Raw genomic sequence first — 18,675 nt, 5'->3', positions numbered from 1 at the left:
GTCTGACATATATTTCTCATCGCCTTGTGGGCTGTGTTACATTTAACCTGACACATTCAACCATTTTGGTCTTTTTATTCTAGAGCCAAATTGCAGTTAGTGCATAAAGTGGATTCTTAATTTTTTTCAGGAACTTAAGTAGTCCCATGGCAGTTTCTTACAACAATTCTTATGGTGAAAAATACCTGAAAATTAGGGAGTTTTGTTTGACATGGAAAAGTTTTTCCTATTCTCTACCGTTTCTACAGTACTCTTCACTACTTCTCTTTTTCTGAAGTAAATGTATAATGTAGCACAATATGAACACTGTAGCATGTGTGTGTGGAGGAATATTAAACCTCCCTACTTACTGTGCCCTGTAAAAAATAGCAGGGTTTTCTCCTGAGCTTTGAACGTGATATAAAAGACTTCTTACTCAGCTTAACTAATTATGATTTGCACAAGACAAATTAAATCAAATGCGGCTGAAATCAGTATGCAATTGGATATTGTCACAATAGGGAAGGGAACATGAGAAAATGTGCTGCTGTGAAGGTCATATCATTAATTGGACCAAGTGATGGATGGGCTGTGACAGTGCAATCTTTGCACACACACTCCCTGTGCGCAAAGGTAGCTGAGACCTGCCCTGGTCACGGTGCTGGTGAGTTGGCAGAGCCCAGCCTGGGTTACATGGGATGTTTGCTCTGACCAGTCTCAGTTACGGACTCTGAGCAGTGGCTTGGCACTGATTTGGCTGGTTCCCCATGGATGCTTGTTTTTTCTGGCATGTCAAATACCTACATGGCAACGTTTCCCAACAGTCTCTGTTACTGGCGGTTTTATAGACAGATGTCACAGGATGCCAGTCAAATCAGCCCTTGACATTATGATGCTTTTCCAGCATCTCAGGCGTTCTGTCATTCCCTGGTGCACAGCCTGTACTAAGGCTCCTCATACTCCTTGTTTGGAGTGTGGGCCATAATTTGCCAGACTCAGCCCTGTGCCCTTGGCAATGGCTCCTTGTGCTTGGCTTTTGATCAAGGCAAGGTCATGATGGTCTTGTGAGCTAAGTATTCCAAAGCTGTGACAATGATTCTCTAAGTATGTGTAACACATTCTTACAAGTATTTTCATATTCTATGATTCTATGATACTGTGTCTGCCTTAAGCCATCAAAAATACCATGATTTGGTAAAATAACCTATTTCTCAACTGGAGTACAGTATATATACAATAAGCATTTACGTAGAATCATAGACTCATAGAATAGTTAGGGTTGGAAAGGACCTTAAGATCATCTACTTCCAACGCCCCTGCCATGGGCAGGGACACCTCACACAAAACCATATCACCCAAGGCCTTGTCCAACCTGTTCTTGAACACTGCCAGGGATGGAGCATTCACAACCTCCCTGGACAACCTATTCCAGTGCCTCACCACCCTCACAGGAAAGAATTTCCTCCTTATATCCAATCTAAACTTCCCCTGTTTAAGTTTTAACCCATTACCCCTTGTCCTGTCACTACAGTCCCTAATGAAGAGCCCCTCCCCAGCATCCCTATAGGCTGCCTTCAGATACTGGAAGGCTGCTATGAGGTCTACACGCAACCTTCTCTTCTCCAGGCTGAACAGCCCCAACTTTCTCAGCCTGTCTTCATACGACAGGTGCTCCAGTCCCCTGGTCATCCTTGTGGCCCTTCTCTGGACTTGTTCTAACAGTTCCATGTGATTTTTATGTTGAGGACACCAGAACTGCACACAATACTCCAGGTGAGGTCTCACGAGAGCAGAGTAGAGGGGCAGGCTCACCTCCTTTGACCCGCTGGTCACGCTCCTTTTGTTGCAGCCCAGGATACGGTTGGCTTTCTGGGCTGCAAGCGCACACTGAAGCCGGCTCATGTTCATTTTCTCATCGACCAACACCCCCAAGTCCTTCTCTGCAGGGCTGCTCTGAAGCGAGGGGAAGAGGAAGTGTGAGCAGAGCATGTATCCACTCTATTTACTAATTGTAAACTCAACTGACCTAATATGTTTTGCTGACATTTATTATTATGTATTGAAAAGAATGAGGTATTCAGTGATAGGAACTACATCAAGTTACAGGGGAAGAGGCTTCAGTTTTTGGATCCTGACTCTGTGAAGGTGCAAAATAGGGTCCAAACTTCTAACAGATGTGGAGCCTGAAGAATCCTTATAGAAATATGATAGTGAGGTATGCAGAGACTATTAATGCTGGGAATTCAAGTACTTCCAGAGTTTTAGATTCTTCCAAGTTTAGACTTCAGTGAACTTTTTCATTATCTTAGTTTTTAAGTCAGATGCCTAAATTCTGTCTGTTGTCAGCACTGCAATCTTTTTGTCTAGCCTCAGAGCAAAATCCCTCAGAACTGATGTCAAGGAATTGAAAATGCATTGTTCATGTAGCGTATTTTATCTGGAATCTGTACCTGTACTTTATTCTTTTCTGATAAATTGTTTATGTGAGGGCTGTATGTTTTAGTCCTCATGCCTAGCATGAAGAACAGTAAATAGATTACTCATTTTATTTATCACTCTGATGCATCTGTGAATGGACAAGAGACCATCTAATGAAAACTGCCTATAAATTTGAAGGTTTCCAGATTATTTCAGTGAAGGAATAACCTGTAAATGAATGCTGAATAAGTTGATCTTTCTCATCTTTTAAAAGAAAGTGTATTCTATGACAAAAAGTATGCAGCACCTTTAATCCTCCTTTATGTTATTTCCTGTAATCTTCACCTTCATCTTTTCATTCCAATTAATAGCCTCAGTAGAATCTTGAGAAAAGCCCCTTACACAAATCTGATGAAAAATGGCTTACCATACATTATAGTGGAGACCTGGAAGTTTTTAATTAGTGTATGAAATTTAATATGAGAAAGTAGTTCTTTAACTAATTATGTTTTAGGGGAAAATGTCTAACTCAAGTGACTCACTTGCCCATATTGTGGGTAATATGAGAAATATTTCTAGACGGGGATGTTATCAAACTGTTTGATATTCGTAATTTTTTATTAAAGATACTTTGATTTTTAAAAGATCTTGTTTGTAAGTCCTGTTTCAAGATGCCATTTTAAATGTAATTACTAACCCATTTCTTACAGCCCATGTTCAGACACAGTAATCGCAACTAATTTACTATATTGCCTGATCTTGTGTCCACTTTAAAGATAGGAGGTAAATCAGTAGTTCTACTCATGGATACTGAAAAGAAAAAAAATGAACTTATTAGCTGGTAATTGCCTTATTTTACCTGTACCATTTCACTTGTGTAAAATTACAAAGCTGGTCGTAGTAGTTGGCATTCTTTCTCTTCCCTATTCATTGTATTTTATTCCCTAAAGTTATTTTCTTCAGAAATTGATTTTTTATTTGTGGTAGGCCATATTTACCTTTCATTTCTGAAGAGTCTAATTGTGCCTTAAACTACATGTCAGCCTATTTAAGGGATTAAACCAGATCTACCTGGATTATTTGTCATAGAATTTATTATGTTGAGTTTAAATCTTAATTACCCTAAAAGTATTACAGTGAACAATTTTTAATGCACAATCTTATCCAAGGGGTTTTAAAATTGAAGCAGGTGGATTTCGTCAACATTTAAGTATTTTTTTAACATTTATAGGCATTTACACTATTTTTATCCAATATGTCTATGAAAGATGAAATAAATTAGTATGCTAAGTATTTCTATTGCTGCATGCTGAGCAACAGTACTCCTAGTTCTTTTGCTAGTGTTCTATGTCTTTTAAAAATTTGTGGGATTGATATGATTTTAAAAGGTTCTCCAGATTTGTATCTGTAATTCTGATAATTTAGTTTTAAATTAAACAGTCAAAATCAGACATATATTTGTGATCTGGTTTGTTTCTTCTTGGTTGTTTTTTTGTTTCGTACTCTACTTCAATACCTGCAGAATAGGTATCACTACTACAAGGTTAGCTGCAATGTAAAAGAACTATCGTACATTGCCTCTTTTTGATTCATTTAGCACATGTTGTGTGAAATAGAAGTCAGGGGAAGTATGCTGCTTTAAAACAAAATTCAAGTAATCATATTTGGTCTCAATTTCAGAGTTTAAAACTGGCACTACTAATTATGTAGTAATACATATTTTCAATATAATCTACTACGCTAGTTTTATTTTTGCCTCTGGTGGTTCATTGAACAAAATGTTTGAAGTAAGGAGACCTTTCACAAAAACTCTTCTGTTTTCTAGTGTGAGGGAGTTCATTATCTTCTAGCATCTCTGTAGCAAATACAGTCATGGAAGAGTGTTACTTTTTGTTTTCACATTCTATCCACAATTATTTTGGAATGGCTACCTTTAGGAAAAAAGGGTAATTGTGATGTCTTCAAAATGAATGGATTGTATTGATTTCTTTATGAAAACCTGCAATAAACTAGTTTGTTCCCCTGTTTTTAAATATGATTTATTTATTTTTCAGGTAGTTCATTATAGTGTCTCACAAAGTTATAGTTCATTTCAGGCCTGCAGTCTTCCCTGTGTGCCTAACACCGTTTTGGGCTGCATCACAGGATGCAGCCAGTGGAGACCTCACACACAGACCTAAGGGCATAAGTAATATTGCAGCTTCAGTGAAAGTAACACTTCTGAATAGGCAGCGTTGGACGTTCATTGAAAATACTAGTATTTTCAGTATTTTTTTTTTTATTATTTCCTGAATGAAATATAAACATTTCTTGTGGAAAAAAGGTACTTCAAAAACCACACATCCAGTATTTCCACTGAAAGGGAAGTTTGACCAGTTGATGGGCAATATTCACATTTCATATATCCATATTTCAATATCATTTCATATATCTTTTTCAATATCCATATTTCATAGGCAATTCTTGGAATTGTAGCACAGGATTCACAGAGGAGATTTTCTTACAGAAGCCATTATGTGGCATTGATGACAAGAAGTTTTCATTTTAGGCACTTGGTAAAAGGAGGATGTCTAGCTTTTACTAAAAAAAATGACACAGATATATTATTGTAATTTACAGAATTATCTCTAGAGTCAGGTATCTCTTGTTGCAATGTAATCCCTTTGTGCTGTTCTTGAAAGAATTTGATGATTGGAAAAGATTGCTATTTTCCGAAACAACAAGCCAACTTCAGCTCCATTCACATAATCTTTAGTTGAGATTAGGTATTTATCTAGTCAAGACGATAGACTGTTGTGTCTGTAAACTTGCTCCATAGAGAATCAAAATGCTAGTGTTAGTGTTGGTATGAATCCAAATTTCATTTCCAGATGTTCTGAAAGATTGTATTTTCCCATGCTTTTCTTGTATTTGATAAATCTGTCTGTTTCTTCAAATCTCTAGACATAAAGCTCGTAAGGACCAAAAATTTGGATTCTGTTTGGTGAAATTTAGGAAGTCATTCATACTACCCAATATGTGGTGTTTCCCATTGGAATTGTTTTATTGCCAAATCTGGGAAACAAAGCAGTATTGAAGTGAAAAGCAATATAAAGACAATGGAACAATCTAACCAGCATGAAATAATATAAATGAAAGCATGGAAGAAAAAAGATTATTAGGATAGACTAGGAAGAACAGTAAGAGTCACAAATAAAACATTTATGACCTAGTCCTGGTTTTCTAAAGTCACACTTCTCTCAATTCAGCTTACTAAATCCCTTAATTCATGAACAGCAATAGCAGTGAGTATTCACCTCTGTCTCTCATAGCGTTACTGGATAAAGAATAAAAGTAAACAGCTAGCATATTTACTTTTCATCTTGGGCTTGCTGAATAAGTGTGCAGTATTACCTGGTACCAGAAGTGTGTAACAGTGGTAAGACTCAAATTCTTTTTGCCAACAAGTTAATAAATAACTAAACCACTCATTTGGGAGCAGGCACCAAAGCAATTTGTTCTTGTCAGCTAGAAGTGGTTAAATTATGAAAAATTGTCCTTTAAACATCTAACTGATCCATGAATCTAATTTGTGAACTGTATAGCATTCGGTGTGTTGTAGCACTGCGTATCTCATATTTTTCCATATTGAAAGTAGTGAGATATGACCAGTGTCAGCTTATGCCTTACATAGGTAATATCTCCAGAGAGAATAATGAGCTATAAGATATAAGTAGCCTAACAAAATACATAATTCCTTTGGGAGTGGTGGTAGTGGTTATTTTAATTAACTTGTAAATTCATCGTGTTTATGCAACATAAGTCTTTAATAGGTGATTTAAAAGATACTGCTTAGTCCAGTAGCAATATAATTGTGACAGTAAAGAATCATTTTCCTAAAGGAGATAAACAGAATTGTATGCGTAGAGGACAGCTTTAAAAATCCTAAGCATTAAATGATTTGAAGGCAAGGTGACGTCGAACTTGAACAGTGGGAACGGGTGTGGAAATAAACTGATACCTAAATGAGAGTCCATATAGAAGGCCTGCTAGAATTGTGTCTTATGAAAATGTGTTTTTAAGATTAAGCCATTAGCCAAAAATAATATATACATGATGTCCAGCTAAGTATGTATGCAGTGCTTTTCCTTGTGTCATTTTTCCCAAACAAAAGCTTCCAGGGAAGAGATTGTGGGGCAGCTATGCTAAAACATGTAACACAACACAGCATGGCACACATAAGGTAACATCCATAACATCGCGTAACATAATGTGCTTTAATGTAACATAACATAAGGTAATACAACATAATTTAACAAGCATAACGTAGCATACGTGATGTAACATACATAACATAACATAGCATAGCATAACATCACATGCCATAGCAACATAACCACACTGAGGTCTGGCTTCATTACACAAATGATACCAAACCATCTGGCCTGCAGGTAAAACGGTGTCTTGATGGAAAAGTGCATTTTGAAGGAAAAAGAAAGAGGATGAGTTCATATTAATAGCATTTACCTCAAAGTGGTATTTAGCTCATCTATAATATATTACATGGGTGCATCTCAAAAAAGGTCACAAAGGAGAATGAATGATAAATAAAATTATTTATGAAGTGAGGAAAACAATGGTTTGCAAAGATGAACTACATTACCTTGTAGCACGCCATGATACTTTATTAATGCAAGTAGTAGTTGTTGTTGCCCACTTAAAAAATTGTAACTGAGATCATTATTTCCTGTTGGCATTTATAAAAGAAAAAAACATTTTTAGTGGTAAACCTTTTTATGTAGATACATAAATCCAAAGGTATTACCATCAACAAACCTGAAAATATAAATTAAGGCTATTTTATTAGGTTTACAGGAATTGCCTATTTTAAACAAGCTGCTGGACATGAAGAAATTAACTTCTCCTTTATTTATTCAAAATCTGTAATGGGACTTAAGAAAATGCTATGCACATATATGTATCTAAAAAAATGCTCTATGTTTATATATGTATCTATTTCATTTAAATATATGTATCTATTTTATGTAAAAATATATATGACAATTCCTTACTTTCATTCAAATAGGTATATGGAGCATTACAGCAATTTAGTTCAAAGCTAATACAGTGAACCTAAATTTTTAAGGATTTTAAATGGTTCAGAAATATTTCAAGAGAAAACAAAATTGTATTCCACAGGAAATACCCCAGGTTTCAAACTGCTGTAGATGTTCCACTGAATGATGCTTCTGACTGATTTTGCAATGAAAACTAGTAATCTTCTCTTTCATTGCTTTGCTTGAATTACACGGTACAGTGTTTCCACAAAGCTGCCAGCATCCACTCTAAGCTACAACAGCCAGACTCTCCTGTGATGTATCTTCCCAGATTTTATTTTCACCATGGGAGGTGAATAAAACAATAAACGTGTGTGCAGCAAACACTTTACCCACTTAGCAATACCCATGCGTCATTGTATCTCTTGCCTGCTAGATGTCATGGTGCATAAATCACCTAACTGCATAAGGCAAGGAGTCATATGTCTGTAACAGAAATTCTTGATTTTGTCCAACTTTGTTCTTTTCTAGCTGTTTTTTTGGGTTTTTTTTGAGTGACTTATGTAGCTTATGAGATAAAAAGCATTAATTGAATGAAGTTAAAAACGAGCATGGGAAATGTTACATGCAACAGAGCAAACAAAGGTCTGATTCTGTCATATTTCAAAGAATACTTAATGAAATATGGACTTCTTTTAAAATGTATTCTAATACAAATTATTGCTGGCAAACTTCATTATTTTTAAGTTAACAATGACTTTTCTTTCTCTTACAGAATAATGATATAATCTATTACAATGCAAAAGACGATCAGAATGATGTAAGTAATATGTTTCTTTTTGTTTCATTGCCTGTAATTTCAGAAGATTAAGGGATTGAAACCACTAATGAAACCTGAAGACCATCATTTAGATATTTTGCAGAAGTAAGAAACCAAGAAACCAAGAAACTTAGAAATGTCTTCAAAAGTTTCTTCAAGAGCCAGATATTACTTTGTGTTCTAGTTATTAAAATCTCTCTTCACTTATACAATCTAAATTACTGATCAGGCAGGGAATATGCTGGGAGAAAAAGGATCCTTACAGGAATATCAGTAACTTCTAGAAATTTAATAAAATCCTAATTATAGGACTGGAGAATCAAAATTATAATGTAAATAATCTTCTTTACTCCAAAGAAACCTTTTTCTGGCCCTGTTTTCCAAGCTGATATTATCTTTTTCTGTATTCTTTGTAATAAATTTTTTACATGAAGGAAAGCAATTATAAAATATTACTGACAAACTATTTTCATGCAGTTTGTCACTCATATGACTGTAATAAGCCTTGGGGAAATTGAAAACCCACTCCCAAGATTTAGACTAAATGTATGATATTTCAATTCCAGATTCTACTGAAACTCTGAGTGGTTTGAAGTTTCCAGTTTGGTTTTAACTATTAAAATATTATTGTCTTCTGGCGAGAGTCCAAGTTGCCCTCACCTTTGCTTGACATAGTACAGCTGCTTGACTTCATTATAGGTTTAATTTAGAAAAACGTAGAAAAAATGTGTTAAATGTATTAATCAGAATTTCCAGCATGTTTCATTTGCACTTTTTAATCAAGTATTCTTTAGAGATAGGTGGCATCACTATTATAATTGATGCTTCTGCTGTCAGACAATTAAAGAAGGTACATAGATCATGTCAAAAAGAACTATTTTATGTGCTTATATAAAGTCACAAGTACTGGAATTCAGATGCAACAAAGACTACAGTCCTCAGTTTTAAAGTTTGCATGATTTAAATAAAAGTCATTAAAAGTAACCTAAATTTGAAAGATACTGGTCTCTTCTCATCTAATTCACTGAAACTGCAGGTGCTAATAATTTCTGGAAACAGAATTACAAAGCTTAAATGTTGGAATTTTATTCTAAATGTACCATAAAGTGATGGTATATTGTGGTGTGAAATAAAAGACCCTGCTCTATCTGTTATGATTTAACAGTATTGGGAAAGGTCTCGAGGTGACTACTTCTACAACCTAAATCCAAATTTGTTTGGCAAGGTGGGAAAGGAAATACTGTTCCAGAGTTAATCTCATTTTCTTTAGCTTTCTTTGGTTAGTCCCTTCTCCCACACCCCCAGAAAAGCCCCAAATACCACCAAATCCCCCTACTAAAACAAACAAAAAGAAAGAAACAAAATGTATTACTCCACCATGTGTCCTATTTGAATCTCTGTTTCAGTTTCATTTCTTATATGTCTTTTTGAACTCTTGAAATGAAGTTTGTAATAGTCTGTGTTGTTGAGCTAAGAATAGTTCCCATGTGAATGTAGCAGTATTTATGCTTGGGTTGCCACTGTGATCAGTAATATAACTTGAAAGAAGAAGAAATAAGGATAAGCTGGTCAATGATTTGATACAGATTTTTTTTTGAAAATTTGAATCCAGGTTTTCAGCTATCTATGCAAATACAACAGACTCTTCCCCCTTGTTCCTGCTTGAAAAATGCTTGAGAGGGCATAGGTGGTATCTTTTTTCTTAATAAAGAAAGAGTTTAATAGAATCATCTCTGAAGCACTGGATAGTAAAACTGCTTTTGCCGCCCATTCTTTGCTGTCTCTTACTGATACGCAGATTGACTCCACAACTCGTTAAAGTTGTAAAGTAGGTATGCTTTATTCAGCTGAGGCGCATGGGGGATAGTTCCTCCAAAGGCATGCGCACCCCAGGGTCGTTTTCCCTCTACATTTATTCTCTAAAGTGTTAAATATGCAATAGGTTACCCAACACGCCTGTACATATTCATATCCTTTTCCCGCTTCATATTATAATGAGCTAAAGCTTCCTTCATGCCTGCGCAGTGCCTCCTGGTGGTCGTGGGCAGGGGTCTCGAGATCCTCACTCGAAGTTTTCCACCTCTGTCTTGCACGCAAGCTCACCAGTGCCCTGGCTTTGGCTCAAACAGCAGTTCCCGTCTCAGCCGGGTCTTAACCAGATGTATGGTGTTGCAAGTGCAAACTTTGACCGCCGGTTCCCCTTATCTGATGTTCTTTCCTTTCTTACGCAAGTTTACATTAAACACCAGCTGCACTTTTAGACAAATACTTATTGTTAACTAAAGAGATTGAAGATAACATAGGTTTAAAGTTCGGTTATTAATTCAGGCCCCCTGTCATTACAAGTTCATATTGTTTTCTTCTGTGCTGTAAGCCTTCATTTAATGAAAGGACATGATATCATAATTCTCTTTCAGTATAAAAAGGAATAATCAGCCACAGAAGTTTATTTATGAAAATCAGTTATCTAAGCTAGTCACTGCGGATTTGTCTGGAGAGTTGTTGAGTTTTTCGTGAGGTAGGTGCCTATAGTCAGCTGAATCACTTCTAGCTGTGTGTTTCCCTCTGTTGACCAGGTTCTTATGACAGACCCTTTTAGACCTTAGATTTTACATGTTCAAGAATTAGAATAAAGGAATCTCACAGGTCCTGGCTGCCAGCTTTTGTCTCCACTCACCCTTTTAAAATTATAGCTTTATCAGAAGAACAATCCTCTAACCTAAATTCTGTGTATTTTTTTCTGTGTATGTTAATACGCTGCAGTGGAGTTTGTTTTCCTGCTCCCTGTTTATGTATGGCATTCAGGAGATTCTTCTCCCTCATTTTTCATCTGCTGTCTGGATGGGCCTTTTTTAATCTAATGACTGTGTTTGCTTGGACTGAGAAAATAAAAAGGGAATGTGAAGACTGATCATTCTTTGGCCTTTGGAATTTTCAGTCTCCCAGATAAAACAATCAATTTGTAAGCTCTTAGTCCATCTATCAGTAATATACCTTTTGTACTCTTTATCCTACAACAGCAATTAGATCCTACTTGCTTATTTCCCCACAGCCCTGAATGTAATGTGTGAACACTTCATGGTAATTAATGAGTTTTATCCTCACAACAAAGTAGGAGGCATTATAGTCTCATTTTTCATATCTCATAGGAAGATAATGATCAAACTTGTAATTTAATACAGGTCTCCTAGGTTTCCATTCACTGTCCTTTTGCCCCCATACCCTTTCAGTTTGATGTATTGCAGCCTGGGTTGTGCACTTTAATTTGCAGCTGTCAACTGCTTGTGCTGTATTTGGACAAATGCTGTGGTGGTTTTATTGGATAACTGAGTGGCACCACATGAAGATGGCCTTTCCTATTAGTTTCAATATTGCTTTGCCTGTTTTCTCTTCTTGCCCTTTGTACCCCACTCTGTTTATGGTCATCTTTACTTCACTGTTCAGTTTTCCTCTTTTTTTTTATACTGGCCTCCATTTTATTTCTAGTGATTCTACATCTTCTTTATAGATTCTCTGTAAGTCTAATTTTATTGTTTCCTTTTGTTCAGGTAATTCTCTCCACTGTGCACCAAATCGTTCAGTGGCTTAATTTTCATTCTTCCTTGATTCATTCCTTAATGTTTCTCTCATCTCTTCTTTCCATCTTGCTCCTTTTCTACCTTTTTTAGGGTCATGGTTTTATAAACTCTTTCCTGCACAAGTTACTACAGCCTAAGGAAAAGGAGATTGAAATTTTTCAGTGATTAACTGAAAAGACTAACGATTACAATTAAAGAAACAAGTGTTTCTTTATCATGAAACCAGCCACACCTCACTGGAGGATTGCAGCTCATCTGTAGGTCTTACTCATTAGGCTTTAATTGGAACCAACCAGTTGCATCTCCTGGCATGAGCTGTGTCCCTAGTTAGCACAAGTGATTTATTAGAGAATGCCTCCATCCAGCTTCATGTTGAATTGTGGTCATGACTAACAAAGCAGTACTTCTTGTGCAGTTATTGATCAGGTATTAAGTAATAGGAGCACTTTTTAATGTTATTTTACTGAATTAACATGGAGGCTCTAGAATTATGGGTCCCTTTGGGAGCTGCTACCTGCACAAAATGTAAATTCATTCTGTGATGAGAGTGTGTGGGTTCCACTAGTGGGAAGCGATCTGGAGCATGCGTATGTCTGTTTTAAATATGAAAACCAATTTTTTTTGTTACTTAATAAAACTTGCAAGGTGAAATCTTTTATAACTGATAAGCTGTCATTGCCACATGGATTTGATAATATTCTTAATTCATTATGCCTTATTATTTTGGAATAATATGTAAACCATTATCTCCCTGAGTTTAAAACTGCAGCATAAATGCAGCTATCAAGGGGTGTTTTTTTTTTGTTGTTGGAGTTTTGTTTTCCCAAATAATAATGATAAAAAGATATCTCTACATCAAGTTGAAATCTGTTGTAAAACTAAGAAAGGTTCATTCATTAGGTGTGAATATAAACATCATTTAAAAAAATTTCTGGTGGGTTTCAACATACCACAGTTCTGGGCATATAAATTGAATTTCTCCCTGTAACGGCTATTAGCCATACAGGCAAATGACAAATTCTAGCATTTTTTGATATAGACATGGGTGACATTTTGCCAAGGTAGTTTGTTCTTAGAATGATGTGAGATATAAGAGGGAAGGAACATTTGTGCTAGTATAAATTATATCTACTATTATGAAAGACTGTCAGAGTAGGATTGTTGATACACCTGTATAGGGAACATTTATAAAACCTTAGAAAAGTTTCATTAGACTATGAATTGCTACTCTGTAATAAATGTCCTTTTTTTCAAATATATTTCAATTTTTCTAAAATGTATCTTGAACATTAACCTATATGATTTGCTACTGGCATTAGTACTTGGAATTAATAATTACATCTATAACACATTTAAAATTTTATTAAATTAAGTGGGAAAATTTATATATTCCCATAGATATCCTAACATAATAAAAACATCTCCTGGATATTGCACTTCTTGATTCCTGCGAGTATTCCCAGCCTCTGTATTGTGCTTCTCAAATACACAACGCATTCAGAGATATTACTCTGTAAAGTTTTTGTATGCTAGATATCATAGAGCATACTTACTATGCTACATATGTTGAAAAATTTCATTTGAATTAATATGTTTGAAAATAAACTTCTCTGAAAAGGTAGATCCATATTTTATCTCTTTCATGTAACTAATTACACTTTGTGGAGTTGTATCTTTTGCACTGTAGCGTATAAAAAAAAATAATGCTTATGATTAAAATGCACACTTCTTACTGTAGTGGAGAGGTACAAAAATTTTGTTGTAAGATAGCACACAGGGTCTTATCTGTGGTGTATGGGGAGGAGAACTAAGTAGGAAAACCATATTTTTATGTTCTTTGGTCTGACATCTGTTGTTCATCTTTTTTTATACAAAAGAATTTATTTCTAGTAATTTCATAGTACCTTGACTTCCAGATCTTTTAGGGAAATGCATTCTCCAGGATTTTTGCTGAGCACTTTCCTTTGTCGTGTCTGGAATCCACTGTTATCATTTTTGCTAGCCAATTTGGGAAATGAGCATTGGAACTGATAGTGAGGGCACAATTGACATTGTCTACTTTAGTACCCAGAATTTTTGCATTGTTCACTAAGGAATGTGTGCCTTTTACCATGTATCACTGGGAAATGTGTTAGGTTTTTCCATTTCAATGCATTTAGGTAAGTTTCAGTGCAACCCGTAGGGAGAAAAGACAGTCCTTTGAGCTTCATATTGAAATTATGATGATCTATTGCCATAGGAAGCAGGGGTTCTTGGGTTTTGGGTTTTTTTATTTTGTTTTTTTTTTTTAATCATTATTATCAGTTTTTTAATATTCTGATTTAAAAACTCAATGTCAGGTTTATATCCCTTTGTTCAAATTTGTGTAAGTCTTCTCCCAAATGAATATACATTCGAGCCTGCAATGAAAAATACATGATAATGAAATATCTGACTGCCCCAAAGCTATCCCTACCTGTGAATCAGAGTTATGAAATAATAATGGCAAGAGTGACAACTGTAGTTGTCAGTGTCCTAAAAAGGATGAGGATGTTCTTAATGCAGAGAATCCTACCTTGAAGGCAAATTTGCACAAAAGAGCAATGCTTGAAGTCTCTCCATGAAGGGTAAGTTTATGCCACATCAAAGATCAGAATTCAGTCCTAAAGGTAGTGATTCATCAGTTTAATAAAAAAATTCTTGTTTCAGGGTATTTCCTACTAATATTAAATGCATGAGCGATAGTAATTGCAGTGAATGCAATGAATAATTATTTATTGGTAAATAAAAGCAACTTCAAAAGCTGAACCTGTTACAGAAAGTTTATAGCACTTGAAGTAGTGATTTTAAGGCTTTGTTGCCTAATTTCAGATACCAATCTTGTACAGGTATTTTGACATGTCACTTGGAAATGTGTGGGTCATATTCACCAAAATGAATGACAGAATCTGATGTTTTTTCACATGATTGTTTGAAGGTGGAAGTAGTCTTTGAGAATTGCAAGTCATATCAAGATTGCTGGAATGGAACACTTACAATATTTTTAATAAGATTTAACATGTAGACTCAAAATAGCTAAAATCACCAAAATCTTTGAGTCATATTTTCAAGTTTAAGAAGTTAAAAAAGACAGACAAAGTGCTGGTGGATGTATCTTCTGAGGTTCTACTGATCTACTGCTTACTCATATGTCAGATGAAATAAATGATCAAATGAACCCTTCATCATGAGTGAGATAAGAGGTAATTATTATAATTACATAATTGCCTTCAATATTCAGATTGTATGTGGAGCAAAGCTGATGCTCTGGAATCCTCATTCTGGGAAGTCTATGTAATTACTATTAATTAATTGGGAGATTACCATGTAGTTTTGCTTTCCTCAGATGACATGAAATGCTGCTTTACTCGGGGACATAATACCATATTTGCTTTCTTAGAGATGCTTTCAAAGTGGTTTATGATTCCAAATATATCTCCAAACAATAAATAATCTATTCATTGCAGTATTTGGGGATTTTCAGGAAGTTTCCTGTAGTTTATTTGAAATGTGGTTCTCTGCCTGTTCCTGCCCCTGACTGCAAATAAGAGCATTTCTGAACTGGCCAGTGCAATCTGCAAAAAGGCCAGATCACTTTTCCTGGCCTTTCCATATGCTTGTTGTCAACATGCTTTACCCCTGTTGTTTTTTGGAGACTATGTGAAAAAAAAAAATAGACTGAATAAGACAACCACATCCAATACAAAGCATTTCATTTGTAGGTGTTTGTAAGTGGATGATCAGACTATTCTGTTAAATATCCATCTTTCTTACTATGTCCAGTGTTCTTTTCCTGCAGTTCTCTTCAATAACATCTCTAGTTTACAGTGCTTGGCATAAATATGGCGAAGCAGCAGAGCTTCAGAATTGAAGCTTCTCATTTTATGCAAGGTCATGTCTTGAGTAGGGCTGAGGAGGAAGCAACCTAGTTCTGTATAGGGCGATGGCCTTAGGAAACTCAGGGGTTTGGGTCCAGAGTTTTCACTAAAAGTGACTTTTCTACCTGCTCTTAAGTTATTATGTTTGGCACAGGGCTGTGGAAAGGTTTTCTGTGCTTTTGTCTTCTGACTCAAAAGTTTTTCAGAGGTTTTAATGTTGGTGTGTGAGAGGTGGTTTAAAGCCACTCTTGCAGCTCTCTTTATGGTGTGCGTTGCAAATAACTTTTAATCCAACAGGGAATCACATTGTCTAGACCCTAAAAACTTTTGAGCTTGTCTTCAGTTTGACCTGTTTCTTCATTCTTTTTCCTTCTGATGTTCTTCTTGGGCACATTATCCTTCTAAAATTTCCCCAGTCTCTGTGAATGCCATTCTTCTAATTTATTGCATTGTTAGGATTTTCCCATACAGGTGTTTTTAAATATATAAAAATAGTCTTGCATAGTGTTAGGGCAATTTGCTTAAATTATTAGACCGTATTTAATCTGCAGGGAAAGTCTATGGTCCATATGTAACCCAGAGGTCAGTAAATGGCTTAACATTACCTACTGGTTTTATCTACCTAGATACAGCTGGCATTTAATTAGTGAAAAGATGCATTATATTTATGTGAGCATGAATTAATGAGTGATGTTTGGGTAGTGTTTTGAGCCCCATTAGTGTTAACTCAGAGGATCACAGGAAAAAAAACAGATTAGAAGGGCTTATGGAGGTCATGTAGTCTAACCTCCTTCTCAAAGCAGGGCTTTACTGTTATTAAGGTTGCTGTTGACACAGAAGATGGAACAAATTAAGAACAAAAAGCAATAACCAATCAGTATGCTGCAGGATGTACAAAATCTGGACCTAAGCAGTATGACAGAAGGTAAGAATGCATTGTGAAGCAGGATCAGTTGATGGCTTAGCAAAGTGTGGCAAAGGCAACTGCAGCAGATGAAAAAATTCAAACTAATTGAATGTTCACATTCAGTTGATATTATAAGTAATTCTCAATGAAGCATTAAGATGATTTAATAGTTCTTGCTCCTCAGGGGTATGATCTTTAATCAGATGTCGGGGTGGGAAGAGGTAGGCAGTGTGAGTCATTCCAACAAGGGTAGAACAGTTCCTAGCTTGAAATTTAATTGGGTGATGTATAAAAAATCTAAATTATGTAGAGTGCATTTTGGTCTTGAAATTACAGACAACCAAGTATTCCATGGGACTTTTGTCAACAATGGATATTTTTATTTTGTTTTATTACATAACTTCGAGTACTTTAATGGGATCTGAATGATCAATTATTTAAAGGAGGCTATGAATTTTAAAGGATTTTTTTTTTTTATAATTAACTGGGCTTTCTTGAACTTCTCATAACGTTTAAATGAGTTAGAGTAAAATGTGCTATTATTCTGCTATGACTCTGTATTCCTACTGCTGGCTAATGATACTATCTTGTCCAGTGAAGCTGCTACTGAAGTCAGCGCTGAAGAAAGCAGCTCTGTGCCAAACATAATAACTTAAGAGCAGGTAGAAAAGTCACTTTTAGTGAAAACTCTGGACCCAAACCCCTGAGTTTCCTAAGGCCATCGCCCTATACAGAAGAGCACCAAGCTGGGAGGTTCAGGTGGAGCTGTAACTCCCTTGTAACATGAATAGGATGAACAACCCAGGAAGAATATGGAGATGGTGCCTGAATCTTCAATGGAGGGGGAGGTTTAGGAATAACTCAAGCTAATAAGCAAGTTAATGGGACCAGATGGGATGGATCCAAGGGTGATGTTATTGTAAGGCAGCTCTCCATCATCCTTGAAACACTGGGGAGGTTAGAGAAGTTGCTGATGACGTGGGAATGTGAAAATGTCACAATAACTTTAGGAAGATAAATACATTTTATGTGCTTAAATATTTAAAATTCATATTATATTTTACCTGACATTGTAATTAAAGAGAAAGCAGCAGAGGACAGAAATGGATTTTTGCATACTGATGTTACAGCAGCAGACTTTACACAGCTTTGCTTTGAAGGTCAGATTGTACTGTACTAATGAGAAAAGAATAAACCTTCCAGTTCTTTTCTTATTAAGGAAGAAATCAAGGCTTCAACAAATATAATTCTATCTCACTAAAATATCATGCCAGTTTTCAGAAAGACAAGCTGATTGCACAGGTATCTCTGTGCATATTAAGCATATTAATTGCTAATATGCTTAGGTAACCGGATTTTCAGACCCTCATCCTGCCACCTCATCTAACCTCCTTAGCCCTACCTTGTTGGAACACTTACAGAATAGAGTCTTTTCCTCTTCAAATCAGACGCATGTATATTGTGGCTTGATTGCTTCAGACCTGTGCTTGCAAGGGGTCTCCCTGTTCTCAGTGGACATTTGTTGCAGGAACAGAGTGTCTCAGGCAATCTGTAATTCTAGTTTTCAAGCAAATATCAAGGAGATGGGGGAATGTCTTGGCTTAGAAAGTGGAACAAGTTCCATTTTATCTAGTAGGAATTTAAATTCTTACATTCAGTTTAAAAGGGTAAATCTGAGCAGATGTGTAGTCCAGGTCCTCTGGAAAAGTATTAGTTAAACCTATTTGAATTTTTAGTATGATGTATTGCCATGTTCTGCCCCATTTGGACTGCTAGTCACAGAATTCCTTCTTTAATACTTGACCAGCCACATGCTGACTCCCTTCTCTAGTCCTCAGACTTCCAAGTCCTTCCATAATAAATTAATTACATCAAGGATTCATTTATTCATGAAACCAAGCTCATGATACAGTGAATTTTGTGAATAGGTTGGAATACAAAGCAAGAGTAGACACTATTATGTTTAGGATATATATAATAATTCTATGGGCATCTAAAATTTCTGATCAGGAGCTTTGAACCGTGAAGGTCAGATAAATGA

The 18,675-nt window shown here is 35.8% G+C and overlaps 1 protein-coding gene across 10 annotated transcripts in view; it reads left to right on the top strand.

Annotated features, from left to right (window-relative positions):
- The window catches only part of CACNA2D1 (calcium voltage-gated channel auxiliary subunit alpha2delta 1), a 381,260-nt gene that overhangs the window by 196,180 nt on the left and 166,405 nt on the right, over positions 1–18,675 (top strand). For all 10 annotated transcript variants that reach the window (XM_057422543.1, XM_057422540.1, XM_057422539.1 and 7 more), the window contains exon 5: positions 8,209–8,253. In XM_057422543.1, coding sequence (XP_057278526.1) covers positions 8,209–8,253 — 45 coding nt within the window. The remainder of the gene's footprint in view (positions 1–8,208; positions 8,254–18,675) is intronic.

The sequence above is a fragment of the Pezoporus wallicus genome, unplaced genomic scaffold (assembly GCF_028554395.1).
Source record: "Pezoporus wallicus isolate ANWC-B61680 ecotype Strahan unplaced genomic scaffold, APGP_CSIRO_Pwel_v1 contig_3058, whole genome shotgun sequence".
Lineage (NCBI taxonomy): Eukaryota > Metazoa > Chordata > Aves > Psittaciformes > Psittacidae > Pezoporus > Pezoporus wallicus.
Note: the sequence above shows the minus strand (reverse complement) of the source record. Positions and strands in the feature narration are given on the sequence as shown.